The sequence below is a fragment of the Suncus etruscus genome, chromosome 3 (genome assembly GCF_024139225.1).
Source record: "Suncus etruscus isolate mSunEtr1 chromosome 3, mSunEtr1.pri.cur, whole genome shotgun sequence".
NCBI classification, from domain to species: Eukaryota; Metazoa; Chordata; class Mammalia; order Eulipotyphla; family Soricidae; genus Suncus; species Suncus etruscus.
The window spans coordinates 4,860,001-4,878,905 of NC_064850.1; the positions used below are offsets into that span (position 1 = coordinate 4,860,001).

The 18,905-nt window shown below is 37.9% G+C and overlaps 1 protein-coding gene across 1 annotated transcript; it reads left to right on the forward strand.

Annotated features, from left to right (window-relative positions):
- The first annotated feature begins 2,948 nt into the window (after nucleotides 1-2,948).
- PPM1A (protein phosphatase, Mg2+/Mn2+ dependent 1A) lies at nucleotides 2,949-17,448 on the forward strand. Its single transcript, XM_049770445.1, has 5 exons — nucleotides 2,949-3,798; nucleotides 8,718-8,835; nucleotides 13,124-13,232; nucleotides 15,689-15,746; nucleotides 16,578-17,448. Exons 1-5 carry the CDS (start codon nucleotides 2,965-2,967, stop codon nucleotides 16,605-16,607), a joined length of 1,149 nt encoding a protein of 382 aa, XP_049626402.1. The 5' UTR covers nucleotides 2,949-2,964; the 3' UTR covers nucleotides 16,608-17,448.
- Nucleotides 17,449-18,905: the final 1,457 nt, after the last annotated feature.

The following is an 18,905-nucleotide window of genomic DNA, read 5'->3' on the forward strand; positions in this document are numbered from 1 at the left end:
CTCAGAAGTTGCTCCTGGATTGGGGGACCATATGGGACACCGGGGGATCGAACCGCGGTCCATCCAAGGCTAGCGCAGGCAAGGCAGGCACCTTACCTCTTGCGCCACCGCCCGGCCCCATGACTACTTTTTATTCTTTCTCTTTTCCATTTAAGCCTTGCAGCAACATTTAGAAGTGAGCATAATATGCCCATTGCGTGTCAGGAATGCTAGATGAATATGTGTTAAGTCTATTAAGTATTATACTCCTTCCCCTCCAGCGTAGCTAAAGGAGTTCAGATACAGCGGTGAGGCAACTTGTTCTTAATCTTAAGCAAGTTACTTAACCTCACTGTGGCTCAATCCTATTTTTCTGCAAAAACATTCCAACTGATCTTTTCCCTAGATGCTATGTTCCGATCCTATCCTGGAAATCTGATTTATTAATCCTGATGTTTCTAATGTTCTACAGATAATTAAATGATTGTGCAACAGACATCATGGTGTGGTTAATGGTATTATAAAGGCAGGCAACCTTGAGTTCCAGAGTTCTGAGTGACTTTGGCCCAGTCTCTCTTGGTTCTTCATCTATAAATTGAAGATAAAATTATTGTCTACTTTAAAGGATTGTTGAGAATAAGTGAGGTGATGTCTTTAAAACAGGTGTCAGAGTGATTTATAATGATCTGAGATTTTCTGCTCTTAGTGTACAACTTTGTCCGCTCAAAACCGATCATTGGAAATGAGTGTCATTGTTACATCGGGAAACTAATTTGGTGTATGCCATCATTTTAAAAAACGATGATTAATTTTCATTACCTTTCACTTTGCAATTACAATAGTGGCAAAGGAGAAGGTAGGAGTTTGTTTTACTATACTAATTAGCCAGATTTTTCTGCTTGTATATTGGTTTGTAATAGGAAAACTAATATACAGGGGTGGGGAAGATGCTGGGAATTCTTTACTAGTGTTTCTTCTTCAACATACTCTGGTAGCATCTTAGAAGCATCACTCATATTGTCAAATCCTTAGACTCAGATCTTGGTCTTGATTTACCTAAGTACTTTTCTCTACTCCTGCCTGCCCCCCCCTCTCTCCCTCTCTCTCCCTCTCTCTCCCTCTCTCCCTCTCTCTCTCCCTCTCCCCCTCTCTCTCCCTCTCTCTCCCTCTCCTTCCATAAATCCCAGTCTGTCCCTTCAGGTTGCTTTTAGTTCTCTCTCTCTCTCTCTCTCTCTCTCTCTCTCTCTCTCTCTCTCTCTCTCTCTCTCTCTCTCTCTCTGTCTCTGTCTCTCTCTGTCTCTCTCTCTCTCTCTCTCTGTCTGTCTCTGTCTCTCTCTGTCTCTCTCTCTCTCCTCTCTCTCCTCTCTCTCTCCTCTCTCTCTCTCCTCTCTCTCTCCCCCCTTCCGTAAATCCCAGTCTGTCCCTTCAGGTTGCTTTTAGTTCACTTAATGATTGGGAGTCAGGTTCTACATTCCTAGGCTATTACTTGTTAAGACAACATAAGTTTTAATCTACAGTCTCTTACCTTACCTTGTATGGACTCTTTCCAGGCCTAAATTTTTTACCTTCTTTATATTGAGAAAGATTTGATTAGCGAAACTTTTCCCCAAGACCATCTTTAGACCCTTGTTCCTTTTGCTGTTTAAACCAAATGGTTATAAGTATAATATAATGATGTCACATGTATTAACCTTAGAGTATTAGAATAGTTGTAGGTTCATTTTGTTACATTAATAATGAATTTTGTTAAACACATTTAGTTGTGCTTACACAACTGAAAATTTAAGATAAAAAAAAAGGACAGAACTAAATATCCGAGCCAGAGTCAACAGCAGTGGCATCCAGAGACCCAGACTCAAACAATTTAAACTTTAAATGGGCCTGCTATATACTGGCACGTCTGTGTGGGTGGGGGGGAGGGCAAAGGATGGTGTTAGGGATATACTCTGCGAATGTGGTGGAGGGAGGTGGACGCTGATGGTGGGATTGGCCCTTGATTCATTATATGTCTGCAACCCAACTATTAAGGACTTTGTAAATCACAAATTTCAATAAAATAAATTAAAGTTTAAAAAAAGAAAAATTTGTATATAAAAATCATGTATAGTCATTTAATAATTTACTGAGTATATCAAGAACTGAAAAACCTCATGAACAAAGTAGAACTTGAGCCAGACTTGAAAGATGGGAATAATTTTTTGGTAGAGAAGAGGCATGGGATTTATTCCAGTTATAAGAGGATTAACTAGATCATAGGCTTAAAGATAGGAACAAAAACTTAAAGGAAGAAGTATATGAAATTGGACTACTGTGAATACATTTCAAATTTTTTTCAAAGGTTTGGTATTACCATTTGGAAATTTTGGATTTGAAAGTTAGAATATTTGGATTGAGCTAAGAAAATAGCTCAAAGGGCTGGAGATCCTGCTGTGCATGCGGGAATCCTAGATTTGATCCCCAGTACTGTGTGTTCCATGTACCATTAAGCTTGGGAATAGTTCAAAGACCAAAAATAAATCATTTAAATTAGTAACTTTTTATATTTTTGACCTTTTTTTTGATGATATACATATACAACTTAGTTTTGAGTTTCACTAAGAGAGCCGTATAGCGTATCCTTAAACGCTCTGCCTAGGTCATGTAAGCCACTGTGAAGTCTCCTTTTGGCTTCAGGTGGTGGTGGTACCTTGGGTAGAGTGACAGTTCAGTCAGCCACCTGTATCCTTAGGCTTTAGTTCTCTCTGCCTGTCTTATTCAAAGCCATGCTTATTCAGCCATCTTCCACCCCAGTTCTTCCTAATAACCGTGTTCTCAATCAGTAGTAAGTGAAGTAAGTGAATGTCTGTTTACGACAAGAGTTATGAATTTTGTAAAGATGTCATTGTGTTCTTTATTCTTAAGAAGGCTGTTTGTATGCTTTTTGTTGATGTGAGTTTTTAACTTTGCTGTGTCTCTTCCTTTGCAGACGGAGAGGTACAAGACATAATGGGAGCATTTTTAGACAAGCCAAAGATGGAAAAGCATAATGCCCAGGGGCAGGGGAATGGGTTGCGTTATGGGCTAAGCAGCATGCAAGGCTGGCGAGTTGAAATGGAGGATGCCCACACAGCTGTGATTGGTTTGCCAAGTGGACTTGAAACATGGTCATTCTTCGCTGTCTATGACGGGCATGCTGGTTCTCAGGTTGCCAAATACTGCTGTGAGCATTTATTAGATCACATCACCAATAACCAGGATTTTAAAAAGTCTGCAGGAGCCCCTTCTGTGGAAAACGTAAAGAATGGAATCAGAACAGGTTTTCTGGAGATTGACGAACACATGAGAGTCATGTCAGAGAAGAAACACAGTACAGATAGAAGTGGGTCAACAGCAGTAGGTGTGTTAATTTCTCCCCATCATACTTACTTCATTAACTGTGGAGACTCCAGAGGTTTACTGTGTAGGAACAGGAAAGTTCATTTCTTCACGCAAGATCACAAGCCAAGTAACCCGCTGGAAAAAGAACGAATCCAGAATGCAGGTGGTTCTGTCATGATTCAGCGTGTGAATGGCTCTCTGGCTGTGTCACGGGCTCTCGGGGACTTCGATTACAAATGTGTTCATGGAAAAGGTCCCACAGAGCAGCTGGTCTCGCCAGAGCCTGAAGTCTATGATATCGAAAGATCTGAAGAAGACGATCAGTTCATCATACTTGCGTGCGATGGTATTTGGGATGTCATGGGAAACGAAGAGCTCTGTGATTTTGTGAGATCCAGACTTGAAGTCACTGATGACCTTGAAAAAGTTTGCAATGAAGTTGTGGACACCTGTTTGTATAAGGTAGCTAAACCTTACCGTGTGTGTGTGTGTGTGTGTGTGTGTGTGTGTGTGTGTGTGTGTGTGTGTGTGTGTGTGTATTATTTTGTTAACGTCATCACTATTCTAGTATTTAATTGTAGAGCTTGCAGTTCTTAGAAATAAATCTCTAGCACAAACACAGGATACTTTTCCATCATTTATGAAAATATAGGAACACATTTTAAGAAATAAATTGTCCAAGTACTAAATATTCAGGAATTATCTGAATTTATTCTTTTAGTAGAGTATTGACTACTTGAGTTTTTAAATATTTTAGGTTATCAAAGGCAAAAAGCACACATATTGATAAATAATAAAAATCACAGTAGCTTGTTAATAATAAAGGAAAAGGTCAGTATAATTTTAGTGTTTTATTTTTACCATGTGATTTTGAGACTGACCAAATGAAACTAGCATTATGTCCTCAGCTACATGTCCCCCAAAAAAGAATAGATTTTAGTAATGATTTTGCATAATGTGATAGAATCTGGATAAGGGTCTGAATTATAAGAACTTGAGGAGCCAGAGTGATATGATAGCACAGTGGGGGGGGGGGGGACATTTGCCTCGAACGCTGCTGACCTGGGTTTGATCCCCGGCATCTTATTTGGTCCCCTGAGCCTGCTAGGAGTGATTCCTGAGTGCAGAGCCAAGAGTAACCCCTGAGCACTGCCACATGTGGCCCAAAAAAACAAACAAACAAAAGGACTTGATATAATACCATGTATGAGTTAAGCTGTTTAAACTCTGGAAAATCAGTTTAACAGTTAAAAAAAAAAAAAAGAACACGCAAGTGATGCTGAAAGGGTAACTTTCTCGTGGTAGAAGATCATATGGGATCATGTATATACATAGGTGAATTAACTCAGCAAGGAAGATGCCAAGGAACACTCTGGATTTGAGTAAGATCTAAGATCTGGAATCTAAGTTTACTTGTATCTTTGCACTCTAGGCTTTAAAATGAATTATTCAACCTTTGCCAGCAGTTGAAAGGATGTGCTCTTTGTTTTGGTGAAGGCGGGTGGCAAGAGGGGAGGGGGGTAGGAACATACACCCAGCTGTGCTCCAGACTCTGAGCTCAGGAATCACTCCTGGCAGTGCTTGGCAGGTCATGAAAGCAATCAGACCTTAGTCAGCTGCACACAAAACAAGCACTTCGCCTGCTATACTCTATCTACTGCCCCTGAAAGGTGTTATACTTTCATAGAGTCATAAGAATGTCATCGAGAAATGGGGTCAGATCACGAATACTTCCCAGGTATTCAGGTCCTGGCTGATACCTCTGTGGAATTCTCAGAATGGGTGGGGGCAGATCGCCCTTTCTGCCACATCCTACACAATCCCAACAAAAAACAGCTCAGGCCCACAGCCCTATCAAACTGCCAAGCCACCATATTTGTCTCATGTATAAATCCTGGTCCACATCACTGCACACCTCAAAATTTTATGGTAGCGTAAGCCCAGTGGTATCACAGGAAATCTGATAGGAACTTTATATAGTGACCTACCAAGTTCAGTGAGCCTCAGCAGTAACAGAAAGCTGACCTACCGCCAACCACTACCCAGTAAATCCCTAGACACTGACTTACGTACCTCAGCAACACCACAGAGTGACACAGCAATCATTTCAAATTTTAGGTGTTTCCATTGGTTGGTGCCTGCAAAGAGGCTGGTGTGGTTGGTGGAAAACTTGGGGCTCTTGGTGGAGGAAAGGTCTCACTGCTGATGAGATTGGTGCTTGGAAATATGCCTGCAATGGCCTCATTTTGAGCATCTTAGTAAATTACAGGATTGTAATAAAACATTTATTAATGAAATGAAGCCAGGTGATGGGCAGACAAGGACATGGAGAAGACAGCTCAGGAGGGTTCTTGAAGGGGCCCCACCAATGTGGATTCTTTCAATCTGGAGCAATATTGAGTTTCCTGCCACTCATGCTGCCTGGTATGGTTGGACTGTTGTTGAATTATTTGAGAGAGAAAGCTGAAAATAGAAATGTGGGTCTGGAGCAGTGGCGTAAGCCATAAGGCTTACATAAGGCTGCATGCGCTAGCCTAGGACGGACCACAGTTCGATTCCGGCGTCCCATATGGTCACCCAAGCCAGGTGCAACTTCTGAGCACATAGCCAGGAGTAACCCCTGAGCGTCACCGAGTGTGCTCCCCCCCCCAAAAAAAAAAAAAAGAAATGCAAGACTGGGACTGGAAAGCAGGTAGACTGCTTGCCTTGCAGGTGGCCCACCTAAATTTTATTTCCAGCTTGGCCCATCAAGAGTAATTCCTGATGTAGAGCCAGGAGTAAGACTGGCCCATAAACCACCAAAATAATAATAATAATAATATATATAAATTAATAATAGTGATAATAAAAAGAAGAAAAGAAGACTGGTCAGAACCAATGTACAATGGATAGGGCACTCACTTAGCTTTGTACTCAGCCAACTCAAGGTTTAGTCGCTGTAGGACCTCTGAGGTCCCCTGAGCCCACAAGCTGTGATCTCTGAGTGCAAAACAGGAGTGAGCCTTATGTACTGCCTGGTATTAGTAGCAGCTCTCACTAAAATTTATGCTCTTTCGACACATCCCAATATGGCTCCTGGACAACCACCACACCACTAATTTGGGAAGAACTGAACAATGAGTATATGCTGTTGTCTCTTAGTGTGTGTGAAAATAACATTAGTTTATTAGATTTATTCTATAGGTGTTGAAAAGTACTGATTAGTTTAGTTAAACGTTTTCTTGAGGCCGGAGTGATAGCACAGTGTATATAATATAGGGTGTTTGCCTTGCATACAGCCCACCCAGGTTTGACTGCCAGGAGCAATTCCTAAGTGCGGGACCAGGAGTAACCAACCCGAGCACCACCAGATGTGGCCCAAAAATAAAACAAGTTGTTTTCTTGTCAGATTCACTTGTTAATAATTATGGTTCAGATTTGTGTTGTCTTTTCTCTATTTTGCTCTTTTGTAGATTCTTCAATATCTTATCATTTGTCTATTTTTATAGGTTCCCCCAATATTGTTCTATTAAATTCTTTGGTTTTTTTAAATAATGATAAATGGTGGGGCTGGAGCGGTGGCGCAGCAGTAGGGCATTTGCCTTACACACAGTGACCTAGGATGGACTGCTGTTCCATCCCCTGGTGTCCCATATGGCCCCCAAGCCAGGAGTGATTTAGCACATAGCCAGGAGTAACTCCTGAGTGTCACTGGGGCCCAAAAAACAGGGAGAAAATTATTTTAAGAAAATGATAAATGGTACTAAGACGTTGTCCTATGATTAAGTCACTTGTCTTAATGTTCCGTACTGATTCCTATATAAATCCAGAAAATTATATCTGGTCCCCAGTGCACAGAACTAAAATTAACCCCTGGGCACTGGCAGGTGTGTTCCCAGCACATATACCCCAAATTTAAATAATAATGATGTGGCTGGAGAGAGAATATAGCAGTTTGGGGAACTTACTTTCACATATAAATTTTTATTTTATTTTATTTATTTATTTATTTATTTTATTTTATTTTTTTTTTTTGGTTTTTGGGCCACACCCGGCGGTGCTCAGGGGTTACTCCTGGCTATCTGCTCAGAAATAGCTCCTGGCAGGCACGGGGGACCATATGGGACACCGGGATTCGAACCAACCACCTTTGGTCCTGAATCGGCTGCTTGCAAAGGCAAATGCTGCTGTGCTATCTCTCCGGGCCCTATTTTATTTATTTTTTATTTTTGGGTCACACCCAGCAGCGCTCAGGGGTTACTCCTGGCTCTATACTCAGAAATTACTTCCGGCAGGCTCGGGGGACCATATGGGATGCTGGGATTCGAACCACTGTCCTTCTGCATGCAAGGCAAACGCCTTACCTCCATGCTGTCTCTCTGGCCCCAACAATAAAACATTTTTAATTGTATCATGGGGGGGGTGCAGAGAGATAGCATGGAGGTAGGGCATTTGCCTTGTATGCAGAAGCTCAACGGTTTGAATCCCGGCATCCCATATGGTCCCCCGAGCCTACCAGGAGTAACCCCTGAGTGCTGCTGGGTGTGACCCAAAACAAACAAACAAAAAACCCAAAACCAAACAATTATATCATTGTGAATACTTGAATGGGGCTAAAGAAATAGCTCAGTGGCTTAAGTTCAAATGGAAAACTTGGGTTCAATTTCCAGGAGGGCTTCCCCATTCCCAACGGAGGGAGTCTCATAGTACCCTCAGGTACTAAAATAAAGATACCAGTGCTGGAGGCCTGGGTTCCATCACCACCTCTGATAGGTCCGCCTCTATCCTACAGGGAAGAGCCCTGTTGCCCTCGCTCAGGTGTGACCTAAAAACCAAAAAGAAAAAAATGCTGCTCCTTCCTTATAGTTAGAAAAGTATAAAGCAGATTTAGAAACTGTATGTAGTTTTTCTTTTTAAATTTTTTGCTTATTATGAAGCAAACTTACTTGTTTTGGTTTTGGGGCCACCCATGGCAATGCTCAGGGGTTACTCTTGCCTTTGCACTCAGGAATCACTCCTGGTAGGCTTGGGGGAACAATATGTATACATCATATGCAAATTTCCAAGTATAAATATAGCTGGATCAAATCTTGTCTTTAGAAATGCCACTAGAATGTTCTATTCTGTGAATGAAACTGTTGGGTATCCCTTGAAGTTAGGTAGGCTGGCAGGAAATTTTTTGTGAAACTTGAAAAACATTGGTTTGCAGTATGATTTAAGCTGGCATTTCTCTTGTCGTCTTTGGAGCGTTGATTATATTGTGTGCTGCATTTTCCACCACTCCCCCCTCCCTTAAAGTGCAGCTTTTCATGGAGCGATAAAACTGTAATGTGCATGCAGTCTCAGTTTTCAAATCACGAAGAGCAAAACCCAAACTAGTTTCTCAAACTTTTTCTTTTCAGGGAAGCCGCGACAATATGAGTGTGATACTGATCTGTTTTCCAAATGCCCCTAAAGTATCTCCAGAAGCAGTGAAGAAGGAGGCAGAGTTGGACAAGTACCTGGAAAGCAGAGTAGAAGGTGGATCATTTAACAAAAAATAAGTAGCTTTATTAAAGAAAAACCTCAACACAATCCAACTTTTAACATTTAGCTTTAGTTTTTTACATGCCTTTTGACATTTAGTATTCAGTGTGCCAAGTGGAAAGGGCATTTCTGTAGTAGTTGTTTAGATATATGTGATTGTCTTAGACCAATAGTTCTGTTAGAAATAACCAATGCAGTCCTGTACTTTCTGTTCAGGATATGTTTGTTTAAAAAACTAAAAGTGTTTGTATGCTTTGCAGATCTTGATGAATTCCTCTCATTAGCTCAAGTAATTTTATGCCAGGAAAGTTTGATTTGTGGTTAAATTATAAACAGATTACTTACGATGGTGATCATTTGAATACCATCTTTGTGTAAAGCTGTGTGTATGAATTTAAATCATTTTTTAAAAAATAACTTGCGGAACAGTGATTATTAAGAATTTTCCGTGCCACAGTTTATAAAATATATTTTAAACTCGAGGCTCTTGTTCTAGCATAAATTTCCTCACCTAGATGCATAGAAGTGATTAGGAGCTACACTAGGTTTCTACCTGGCAGGAATGAAAACGCTGGAAGAAAAAATCAAGAAGTTAGGGATTCCGGGAGTTTATTTGTTACGTTTTGCAAATTATTTTAAGACAGGTATTTGTAATACTGTGTAATCTTTTAAATAGTTCACGGAATTTAAGTGATCTTTGGTGCAGCTGCTGTTTGGTGTTAATATTCATCCTCCAGAAAATTGGCTTCCTGCCTAGAGGCAGTAAGCATGGATTATATGGTTTCTTTAAGCAGAGAAACTGGACATGCCTACAATAGTGTTAAAATGCAGTTGGGGTTCCTAATGTCATTTTTTTTTTTGGCACATTACCTAATAGCATGTAAGCCCTATATACATTATTGTATTTGCAGTGCTTACATTATAAAAATAATATGCACTTTAATTTCATTTTTTCCCTTTTAACTATTTTATATTTAAACTAGCCTAATATTAGAGTCATAACATTTTTTATTTGTATTACTATTTAGAGCTGCTATTTTGTTTTTACTGTTTTCCCTCACTGGATAGTGATATATTTAGTCTGTGTGTGCTAATATACATATATATATATGTACATATATATATACTGTTTGATTATTTTATTCTTTGAACATGCTATTCAATCTATTTTTTTCTTATTACCAAGGGTCTTGCAATTTTTATATTTTAATAAATCATTTCACTCTGTTATACATACATAGTAAAATATTTTTAGTTTGACCAAGTTAGATCATCTTGGCACAGACTGCTCTCTCATGGAATACTAGTAAATCAGAAAAACTATATATTGGGATATGTTTATATATTTAATTTATTGATACTTAAGTAAATTTGCCATAAATGTTTTCTTACTTAGCTAAAGAAATAGTAAGTACGTGAATTTTATTTACTCAGAAATGGAATCAAGTTTTAGAAATGAATTGCTATTTTTCTCTGTAATGTGCACCTTTAAAGTAGTTTTTAAATGCAATTCTAAATAATGGCTTTAAGATACATATTTTATGTTGCAAATTAAGTTTACTTGCTTATTATAAAGCAAGATTTGCCTATTGAACAGTTTACATCAATACTCAGTATTTTTGATATGCTGTTACGCTTGTGCTACGCAGTTGTAGATTTGTCATAAACTTGATACGTTTTATTGAGGTAGGTTTGATGATAATCAAATCACAATAAATAAATCATTACTAAAAGTGCTGCTATATTTGGAAACAGAATGAATGTAACTGTTTGTATTGTGCAAGTTGGTACATGTCTTAAAAAAGTGAAAAAGATCACGTTCAGTTTCTAAACCTAAGTACCAAATACTACTTTCTTATTCAGACGCCTACACTAAATTGATGTGACCTACTAAACCACACTTGTTTGCTTTAAGTGCTCATGTTTGCTCCATAGTAAAGGACTGTGGCTTCTAGCTCTCCTCCTATGGTGTGTCCTCTACTCTTGACGGTGGTGGAAAGTTTCGGCTCCTACTTAAACCATATCCCTTAAAGTTGTGGTCCTTCTAAGCCAATTTAATATACTCTTGGTTATATGATATTAAAATCTTTGCTAGTTGCTTCCCAAATTTTAAATTTGCTAATTTGAAGATAGAATGTCTTCTGAGGAAGAGCAGAATATGGGAGACAGATTGTATCTACCTATTCTCAATAAAAGCGTTTTGTCTTTGTGCAGTTGTGATTCAAATGTGTAGTCCAAACAAATGAAAGAACAGTATCCAAAATGTGTTTCTTTATGACCAGAGAGATAATACTTGCTGTACCTGTGCTGACCCTGATTCAAATCTCCCTGAGCACAGCAAAGTGTGGCCCTGCCGCCAGCATCTCCAAAAAATTGTATTAACAAATAAAGGGTTAGGCACATCTAACTCAAAGGAGTAGAACACATGCCTGACGTGAGCAAGGTGTGGGGTTCGTCCCCAGTACATAGTTTAACTCTGCCTAGGAGCCTACCGGGTAGTATTAACCAAGTCTCCCTTGGCTTTGTTCCTCCAGTACCACTGCTCCACCACGCAGCTCCGCCTGTAGGTGGCCCCTATAAAAATGGGCGAAAATTAGCGAGACTAATGTATCTATTTTGATCATCGTCCCATATGGAACAAGAGATCTGTCATAAAGCCTTACATTATTTTTCTTAAAGAATTGGTCTTCCTTGAATTTTCACTTAAAATATCCTAGTTTCTATTTCAAGAAAAGAGATGTAAAAAAGCATCAAAGGATTCAAAGGAATGTTTTTTTTAAGACCTGAAACTACCATTGAGTTAATTTATCATCAGTGTTTATTTCAATTGTATCTAGTTACTTATCCAGTCATTGTATTGGCTTAGCAGAGACTGTATGTAAGTGTATTACAAGTTTAGATTGTGAAATTGTGAAGTTTAGGTAAACATCTGTGAAATTGTGAAGTTTAGGTAAACATCGAATCCCTTTATTTTTGTACAGCAGATTTCCAGCTTTAGAATCATGTAGAATAAATATACTAGATGTTAAAGATTAAATAAAGGAACTTGGCAAACCAAATCTGAGATCCTTGCTTTTTGTTCAGATTTAAAATTGTTTTTGGTTTTGTTTCATTTTGTTTTGTTTTTCAAAAAGGCAAAAAGAGAAAAAAGATGGTAAAATTTGGCCTAATTCTGAAAGATCAGTTTAAGCCATTTACAGAAATAATGTGTGGCAATGTCTTTTATAGTACGTGGCTTTAATTAATTTAATTAGTAGTTTGAGACTTTTAAAAGATGAAAGCTCTTCATATGCTTTGTTATTTTCAAAGGTATTTACAAATCAAGAACTAAATGATAGTTCTCTTACCCCAATGATGATTAAAAAAATCTTCCCAATTAATACTTAAACCAAAACTTGAATGTATAACTTACAAATATCTTTGGCATGATCTTGCTTTTAGAATAAATATTCTAATACTTTAAGCAACAACTTCTAGTACTCAAACTGAATAGTTGAGTGTTCTCTACGTTGTTTATATTTGTTGATAATCTGCGATCTGAATAGCAATATGCTTCTGCATAGCAATACTGCAGATCATATTATACCTGCTTATTAATAAATGGATATTTTGAAATCAATGATTTTAAATGTTGTGGTTTATCATGAAATTTAGACCTTTCCATCTGTAGATCTTATTCTAATCACTAAGGAAATGACTGTATTTAGCTGAGGGTGCTCAAGTACATCATCTAATCTGTACAGTTACTTAACAATTATTAATATACCTATAAAAGTTATTTGGGTTGGTCAACAATCAGTTAATTCCCTATGCATAAAGGTCTTTTTTTTTTTAGATCTTGAAGTTGTTCCTCTTTAAAAGTGTGTGAAGTGTTTTCTTAGAACAAAGTTCAGAAAATGACTTCCCGGTCTAAAGAAAGGAATTGATCTCTTTCTGAAATAACTAGTTGGCATCTTATATAGAATATTCTAATTTGTACACAAATATTCTTGATTGATAGAATGTAGCACACTGACTTAAAATTTTTTTTTATGTTTTTGCTTTGTTGATTTTAATTATTTGAAATTAATCTGGAAAATATCTCGTTTTTGTGTTATTTATGCATCTGCTTATTATACATTTTCAAAGGTCAGTTAAACTGGTTTTCTCAAACCAGTGTAGAAAAATCTCTGATTTGATGAATGCTGTCTTTATAAACTAAGCTATCTTTGTTTCAGTGTTTGTTTCTTTTTTAAGTTTAAGTTTGGATAGCACTTACAAAAAAAGTACTTCTGATTCCCAGAAATCATAAAGAAGCAGGGGGAAGGAGTCCCTGACTTAGTCCATGTGATGCGCACATTAGCCAGTGAGAACATCCCCAGCCTCCCACCAGGGGGTGAATTGGCAAGCAAGTAAGTCGTGTTCTGCATCCTTTCCTCTTGTAGGTGTCCTTTGGTCAAATAGAAGTCGATGTTATTGATGAAACAATGCAGTTGTATTCCAGATGTTAGCCTGTGCTTTCTGCTTTCCAGGATTGACAATTTTTGTTTCAAGTGTGTATCAAGCTATCATGATAACTGATTACACCAAAGACTGTCTGTAGGGGAGATTTGGACATGCTCAAATTTCCTCATAGTATAAATGAGATATAAGCAAGTGGGGGAAAAACCTTTAAACGGGATTATGTAGCACTATAAAGTTTTGTGTCATGATTATCCCCACTATTACAGTTTGATCTGGTCAGTTCTTTTATATGTTAACACTTAATCTTTCTCCATCTCGGAATTTTCCTGCCTTTCTGACTTCCCAGTTTTCTTGTTTGATCAATTCTGATTTATTTCTTTGGGATGTGAGGGAAGATCGGAATGTGTATTTAATTTCCTTTTTTTATAATTATCACACTTTTGTAAACTGAAGTGGGTACGTTAAGTAATTTTATGTTCAAGGTTTAAAATATTTTTGTCTCAATAACTTTATAATCGACCCACAAAGATAAGTCAACTGATTGTGTTGATTCCTCACTGTGTTCTACGAGTATAACTATATTACTTTTTTATTATGAGTGGCTCTAGGTCAGAAAAGGTCAGAAAGGCCTGTGAAATGACGGTTAGATTGTTTCAAAATAATTTTGGAAATAGCAAGACTAACTTAGAGAAAGAATATGGGCATGAAGACATTTACCCTGAATTCAACTTACCTGGTTTGAATTTCCTGCCCCACGTATGAGCCCCTGAGCACCTCCAGAAAAGTTTTTGTTGTGGGTTTTTTCACTAAATACTATCCAAAAATTAAGTTCTCACCTACAAATGTATTTTACATGTCACTTCTGTTTGGTTTTGTTTTTTGTTTGGGGGCCACGCCCTGTGGCACTCAGGGATTACTCCTGGCTCTGTACTCAGAAATCATTCCTGGCAGGCTCAGGGACCAAATGGGATACCGGGGATCGAACTACAGTCAGCCTTGTGCAAGAAAAAGGCACTACCTGCTGTGAAATTGCTCTAGCCCTACATGTTACTTTTACTAGAACTTTTTAAAAGAAAGATGATGAAAAGCAGAACTTTAAGTATTGAATATCATGAGCTTTTTTTTTTTGCAATAATATATTGAGGTTAATTTTATCTGAAAACCAAAACTCAAAACCAACTCTTAACCAGAAGGTATTAGTATTTTATCTTATGAAGTGTGTCATTGCTGAAAGGAGGTAAAGTTCTATGCCTGTTTCCCTCCTAGTAACAGAATTGCAAACCACCATGCCTAAAAGGAAAGAAATAGGGGTAGGGGAAAGAAAAAGGAAAAAGAAACTATCTGCCATAGATGCAGGCTTGGGGGGGGGGGGGATTTTGGGACATTGGTGAAAAGATTGGGTGTCGGAATATTTTGTTTTTGTTTGTGTGTTTTGTTTTGTTTTGAGGCCATACTCAGTTGGCACTCAGGAGTTAATCCTAGTTCTGTGCTCAGAAATTATTCCTGGCAGGCTTGGGGGACCATTTGTGATGCCTGGGATTGAACCTAGTCAGCTGCATACAAGGCAAGAACAAGAACCCTATTTGTGCTGTCTTGCTCCTGGGTCTCGGCATATTCTGTTAACACTCAACCATCAACAACTTTTTAGCTCTATCTCCTTGTGAGTCAATTGAAAATAAAAATAAAAAAGAGGTGCACCATTGGGCTAGAAAGATAACACTGGGATTAAAGCACTTGTCTTGTATATCTCTGACTTCAGTTCACTTCCCAGCACTGAAGGATCCCTTGAGCACGGGCAGCTGTCGCCCGAATCCCCTCAAGCTCCCCACTGTTGCCCACAAAATTAAAACTTGCACAATTGTTGCTGACTTGTATGCAAAGCCAAGTATATAATAGACATAAAAAATAGAAGACTTGGCCAGACAAAGTACATTGGATAAAACAATCTCTGACAACCAACATGATCCCCTGAGCACAGACCCATAAGTAAGCCCAGAGCAAAGCCAAGTGTGGCCAAAAAACAAAGCGGGGGGGGGGGGGGGGGGGGAGAAGAGGTCTGTATTATTCGTGTAGACCTGAGAGAGCTATAAGATCAGCTGTGAATCTGATTCAGTTCTCTGGAACCACCTCGGGTCTCCCCCAAGCACTGCTGGGTATGGCTTCAAAGGAAACAAAATAAGTAGATTCATGACTTTCAGTCTTTTATAATTAGGCTAGTAAAGTCACTTCAATTCGGTTTTAACATTGAGGTTTAAAAACCTCTACAGTTAAGCTCACTTCTTGACAGACAGAAAAATGACTTTTAAAGGGTAAGAAAATGTTTGGTGTTTTAATGAACACCTGGCTGTGAATTAGCGGTTTTGTGAGCTGAATAATTAACTTTTGTGTTTTTTGTTATGTTTAGGCGGAATGTAATCGAAGCCGTTTACAATAGACTGAATCCTTATAAAAATGATGACACTGTAAGTACTGCTTTAGCTCCTCCTGGTACCCATCCCCTCCACTCTAAATGCATATCCTTCCTACCTGTTTTTGCAGACTGTTCACTGCACCCACTCTTTCACATAAACCCTTGGTTGATTGCTCTGAACTCTGCTTACACCACAGTGCTAGTGATTTGAGGACATAATCATGGTGAGTGGCCACATCTCAGAAAGGAGAAAATTCTCTGAATTAATTCTGAGTTTTAAAGCCTCTACAAGCAATCAACTTCAGAAGGTTTGCCTCCACTAAGTTTTTTTGAAGTTGGGAAAAATGCCTCTGCTTAAAATTTGAATTTGTCTTCAGGATTTTGCAAGCAACTGCAGCATTTCATAATGCATATTTCCACTAAATTGTTCTTACGGTTGCAAACCTCTTTGCCGAGCTCCCTAAAGTAAATATGCTTTGTTTAAGTGAGAGAATTCTACTTATATAAATAAGTTATTTAAATGGTGTGATATGCTTCACTTTAAGTTTCCTGTTAAATTCTGTTGTAGCTTGGTAAATAAATAAAATTTAAAACAAAAAAATAAAAGTAAATTGAGTTTGGTGAAGAAAAAAATTACTTCTAGTAGTTTTATTGATTTCAAACTATATTGTGTTACCTCCTGGTAAATTCACACTTGGTATATTTTATATGTATGATTTACATACAGTGTTTTGAATCAATATTGATGTTTTATATACAGAACCACACACAACTTGTGTTTCTTGAAACATTCTAAAAGTCACTTCTGCGTTGTCCAGGAAGCTGTATTTTGACGCCTCTGAGTCCTTGCTCTGTTTTTTTTTTTGTTTTTCCTTTTGTAAAGGACTCGACATCAGCTGATGATATGTGGTAAAACTCATCTAGGCGTGGAGTTTGCCTTCACCTCCAAAGGAGTGTACACTCGGCTTCCTTGAACCTTTCAAAAATCTATCTTCAACTTTGAACGAGGGCACGTGACCGACCGGTGAGAGTGACTGCACCAGAGAACTTCAGCAGTGCGACAGCTAGCCCAGAACTGATTTTTTTTTTGTAAATTTGAGACTTATGTCAGCGTGATTTCAACCCGTAATTCATGTTGTAAATCAGACTCCAACAATTTTTGTTGTATGATTTTGTTTTTTGTAAAGTGTAATTGTCCTTGTACAAAACGCTCATATTTAATTATGAACTGCTTTAAATCACTATCAGAGTTAAAGAAATCTTTGGCTTGTTGTGTGATGCAACAGATACATAGCCCTTCATTTGGACTCTGGTGGGACAGGGAGTACAGGTATGTCAGCAAGACACCACTCGAGTCTATTGGTTGAGAGAATAATTGCAAAACCTTTACAAAGCTGAATGTGCAGAGTCATTACTCAAGACTATTCAATGTCTATGGCAGTGGGGTTGGCCTGGTTGAGAAAGCTGGTCCCTTCATTTAACTATCTTTCAGGTGGTTCTCTTGTTTGTTTGCTGTGGGTATTGCAGGTAATAGAGTCTGCCCGGAACATCAAGCTTGGGCCCAGAAGGCCTTGGTACTCCACACCTCTTCCACCAGTCCTTTCGTTTAATTACTAATTGATAAGCAGCAGCTTCCTACAGTCCAGTAGGAGACTGCCACATTTTTGCTATCATGATTGGCTGGGCCTGCTGCTGTTCCTAGTAAGAGATTCTGAATTCCATTTTATCAATAAAGCTTGATTTAACAAACAAGACATTTAATCCTGTATGTGTAATTCCTCCTTTAACTCTTCCCATTCAAACACCATGCGGTTGTGAACAAGAAGTGAGTTTCTCATGGGGAAAGATGTTAGTCTCTTTGAACTGAAAAGTACTGTTGTTACTCAAGGCATCGATGAAACTGTTGTCCTCCATTACAGAGAGTCCAGTCTTGTTCCTAATGTTTATATATATATATGTATATATATACATATATATACATACATATATACGTACTTACATATATGTGTATATGTATTTGATTTCTTTCTGCTTTTTGTCAAGATGTTTATCAGCTCGAATTTGCCTACTGTTTACTCAAGATAGTTGTCCAGGTGTGACAATCCAACTCTCTATGGTAAGGGTGTCTGTGTGTTTCGGGTGTGTGTTTGCCTATGACTTTTGACTGGCCCATGTCGTTAGAATTCAAGTAATTAAGGTGTATTTGTGATTTGGAACAGCATGCTGATAATATTTAGCTGTTGGCCTTTAAAATAACTTTCCAAATATAAGGAATTGTAGATATAAAAGAACCTAACTTAATTTAGGCATAAATTCCTTGATTAAGCATGTGAAAGTAAGCTTTTAAACCTGTCACATTGAGAAAACTACTGTTCTGTGCCCATCTGTATGTTTTTGTCCTCTAGGTTAAGGATTGTATTTATCATCATGTAATTTAATTATTCACTAGGCAGAGTCCCCTCTAGAAAACTATTAAAATGTAAGGTTAAATACAACATTGAATACAGAATCAACTTTTTGTGTATAAAAGAGAGTATGATCAATTTTGGTTTATTTGTTTTTTGTCCCTGACTTGGAAGTACACATATTTGTATATATAGCCTTAAATCTCATGTAAAATTAGAGAAGTAGAGGGAAAAGTAATGTGAAATGTCTCAGATTTAAGTAGTTACATACCAGCAAATCTTTTCATTATCCCTCTTTATTTGTGAGGTGACTAAATGTATCTTCATTGTATTTAATTTATATCTTAATCCAGCATGAATGAAGAAAAAAAAACAAATACTATTTATATTTAGAAATTTATTAAAGTTGGAATTACAGAACTAATTCTGTATTTGCAAATAAATGCTAAATGTCTAAATCTGTGGTAGAGTGCAGAGTATGATCATGTTCTAAGTTATAGCTTTAGAAGCATTTTAACATGTGGTTAGTGAATACCAGTGCTTTTAGGAGGTTCATTACCGAGATAATAGTATTGGAAACCAAATCCCTACTAGAACAAGCAGGTCCTTAACTTTGAAGTAGATTTAATATTTTAGTCTTGACATTTTAAAACCTTGAATTGGGTTTTGAAAATCACGAACTACAACACGAGTGAAATATATAATGGAAAGCTGTATCCGAAACCATAGCAGCCTTTTTTATTTGAGACTTTTAAAAAGAGATTAAAGTATTCCTCTTACTCATTCATACTGAGTCTGGCTTGGGA

Excerpts from the sequence above, each read along its gene's own strand:
- PPM1A (XM_049770445.1), top strand. The coding sequence starts at position 2,965 with ATGGGAGCATTTTTAGACAAGCCAAAGATGGAAAAGCATAATGCCCAG. Across the intron at positions 3,799-8,717 it reads TGGACACCTGTTTGTATAAG|GGAAGCCGCGACAATATGAG; the intron begins GTAGCTAAACCT and ends TTTTCTTTTCAG. Across the intron at positions 15,747-16,577 it reads CTTATAAAAATGATGACACT|GACTCGACATCAGCTGATGA; the intron begins GTAAGTACTGCT and ends CCTTTTGTAAAG.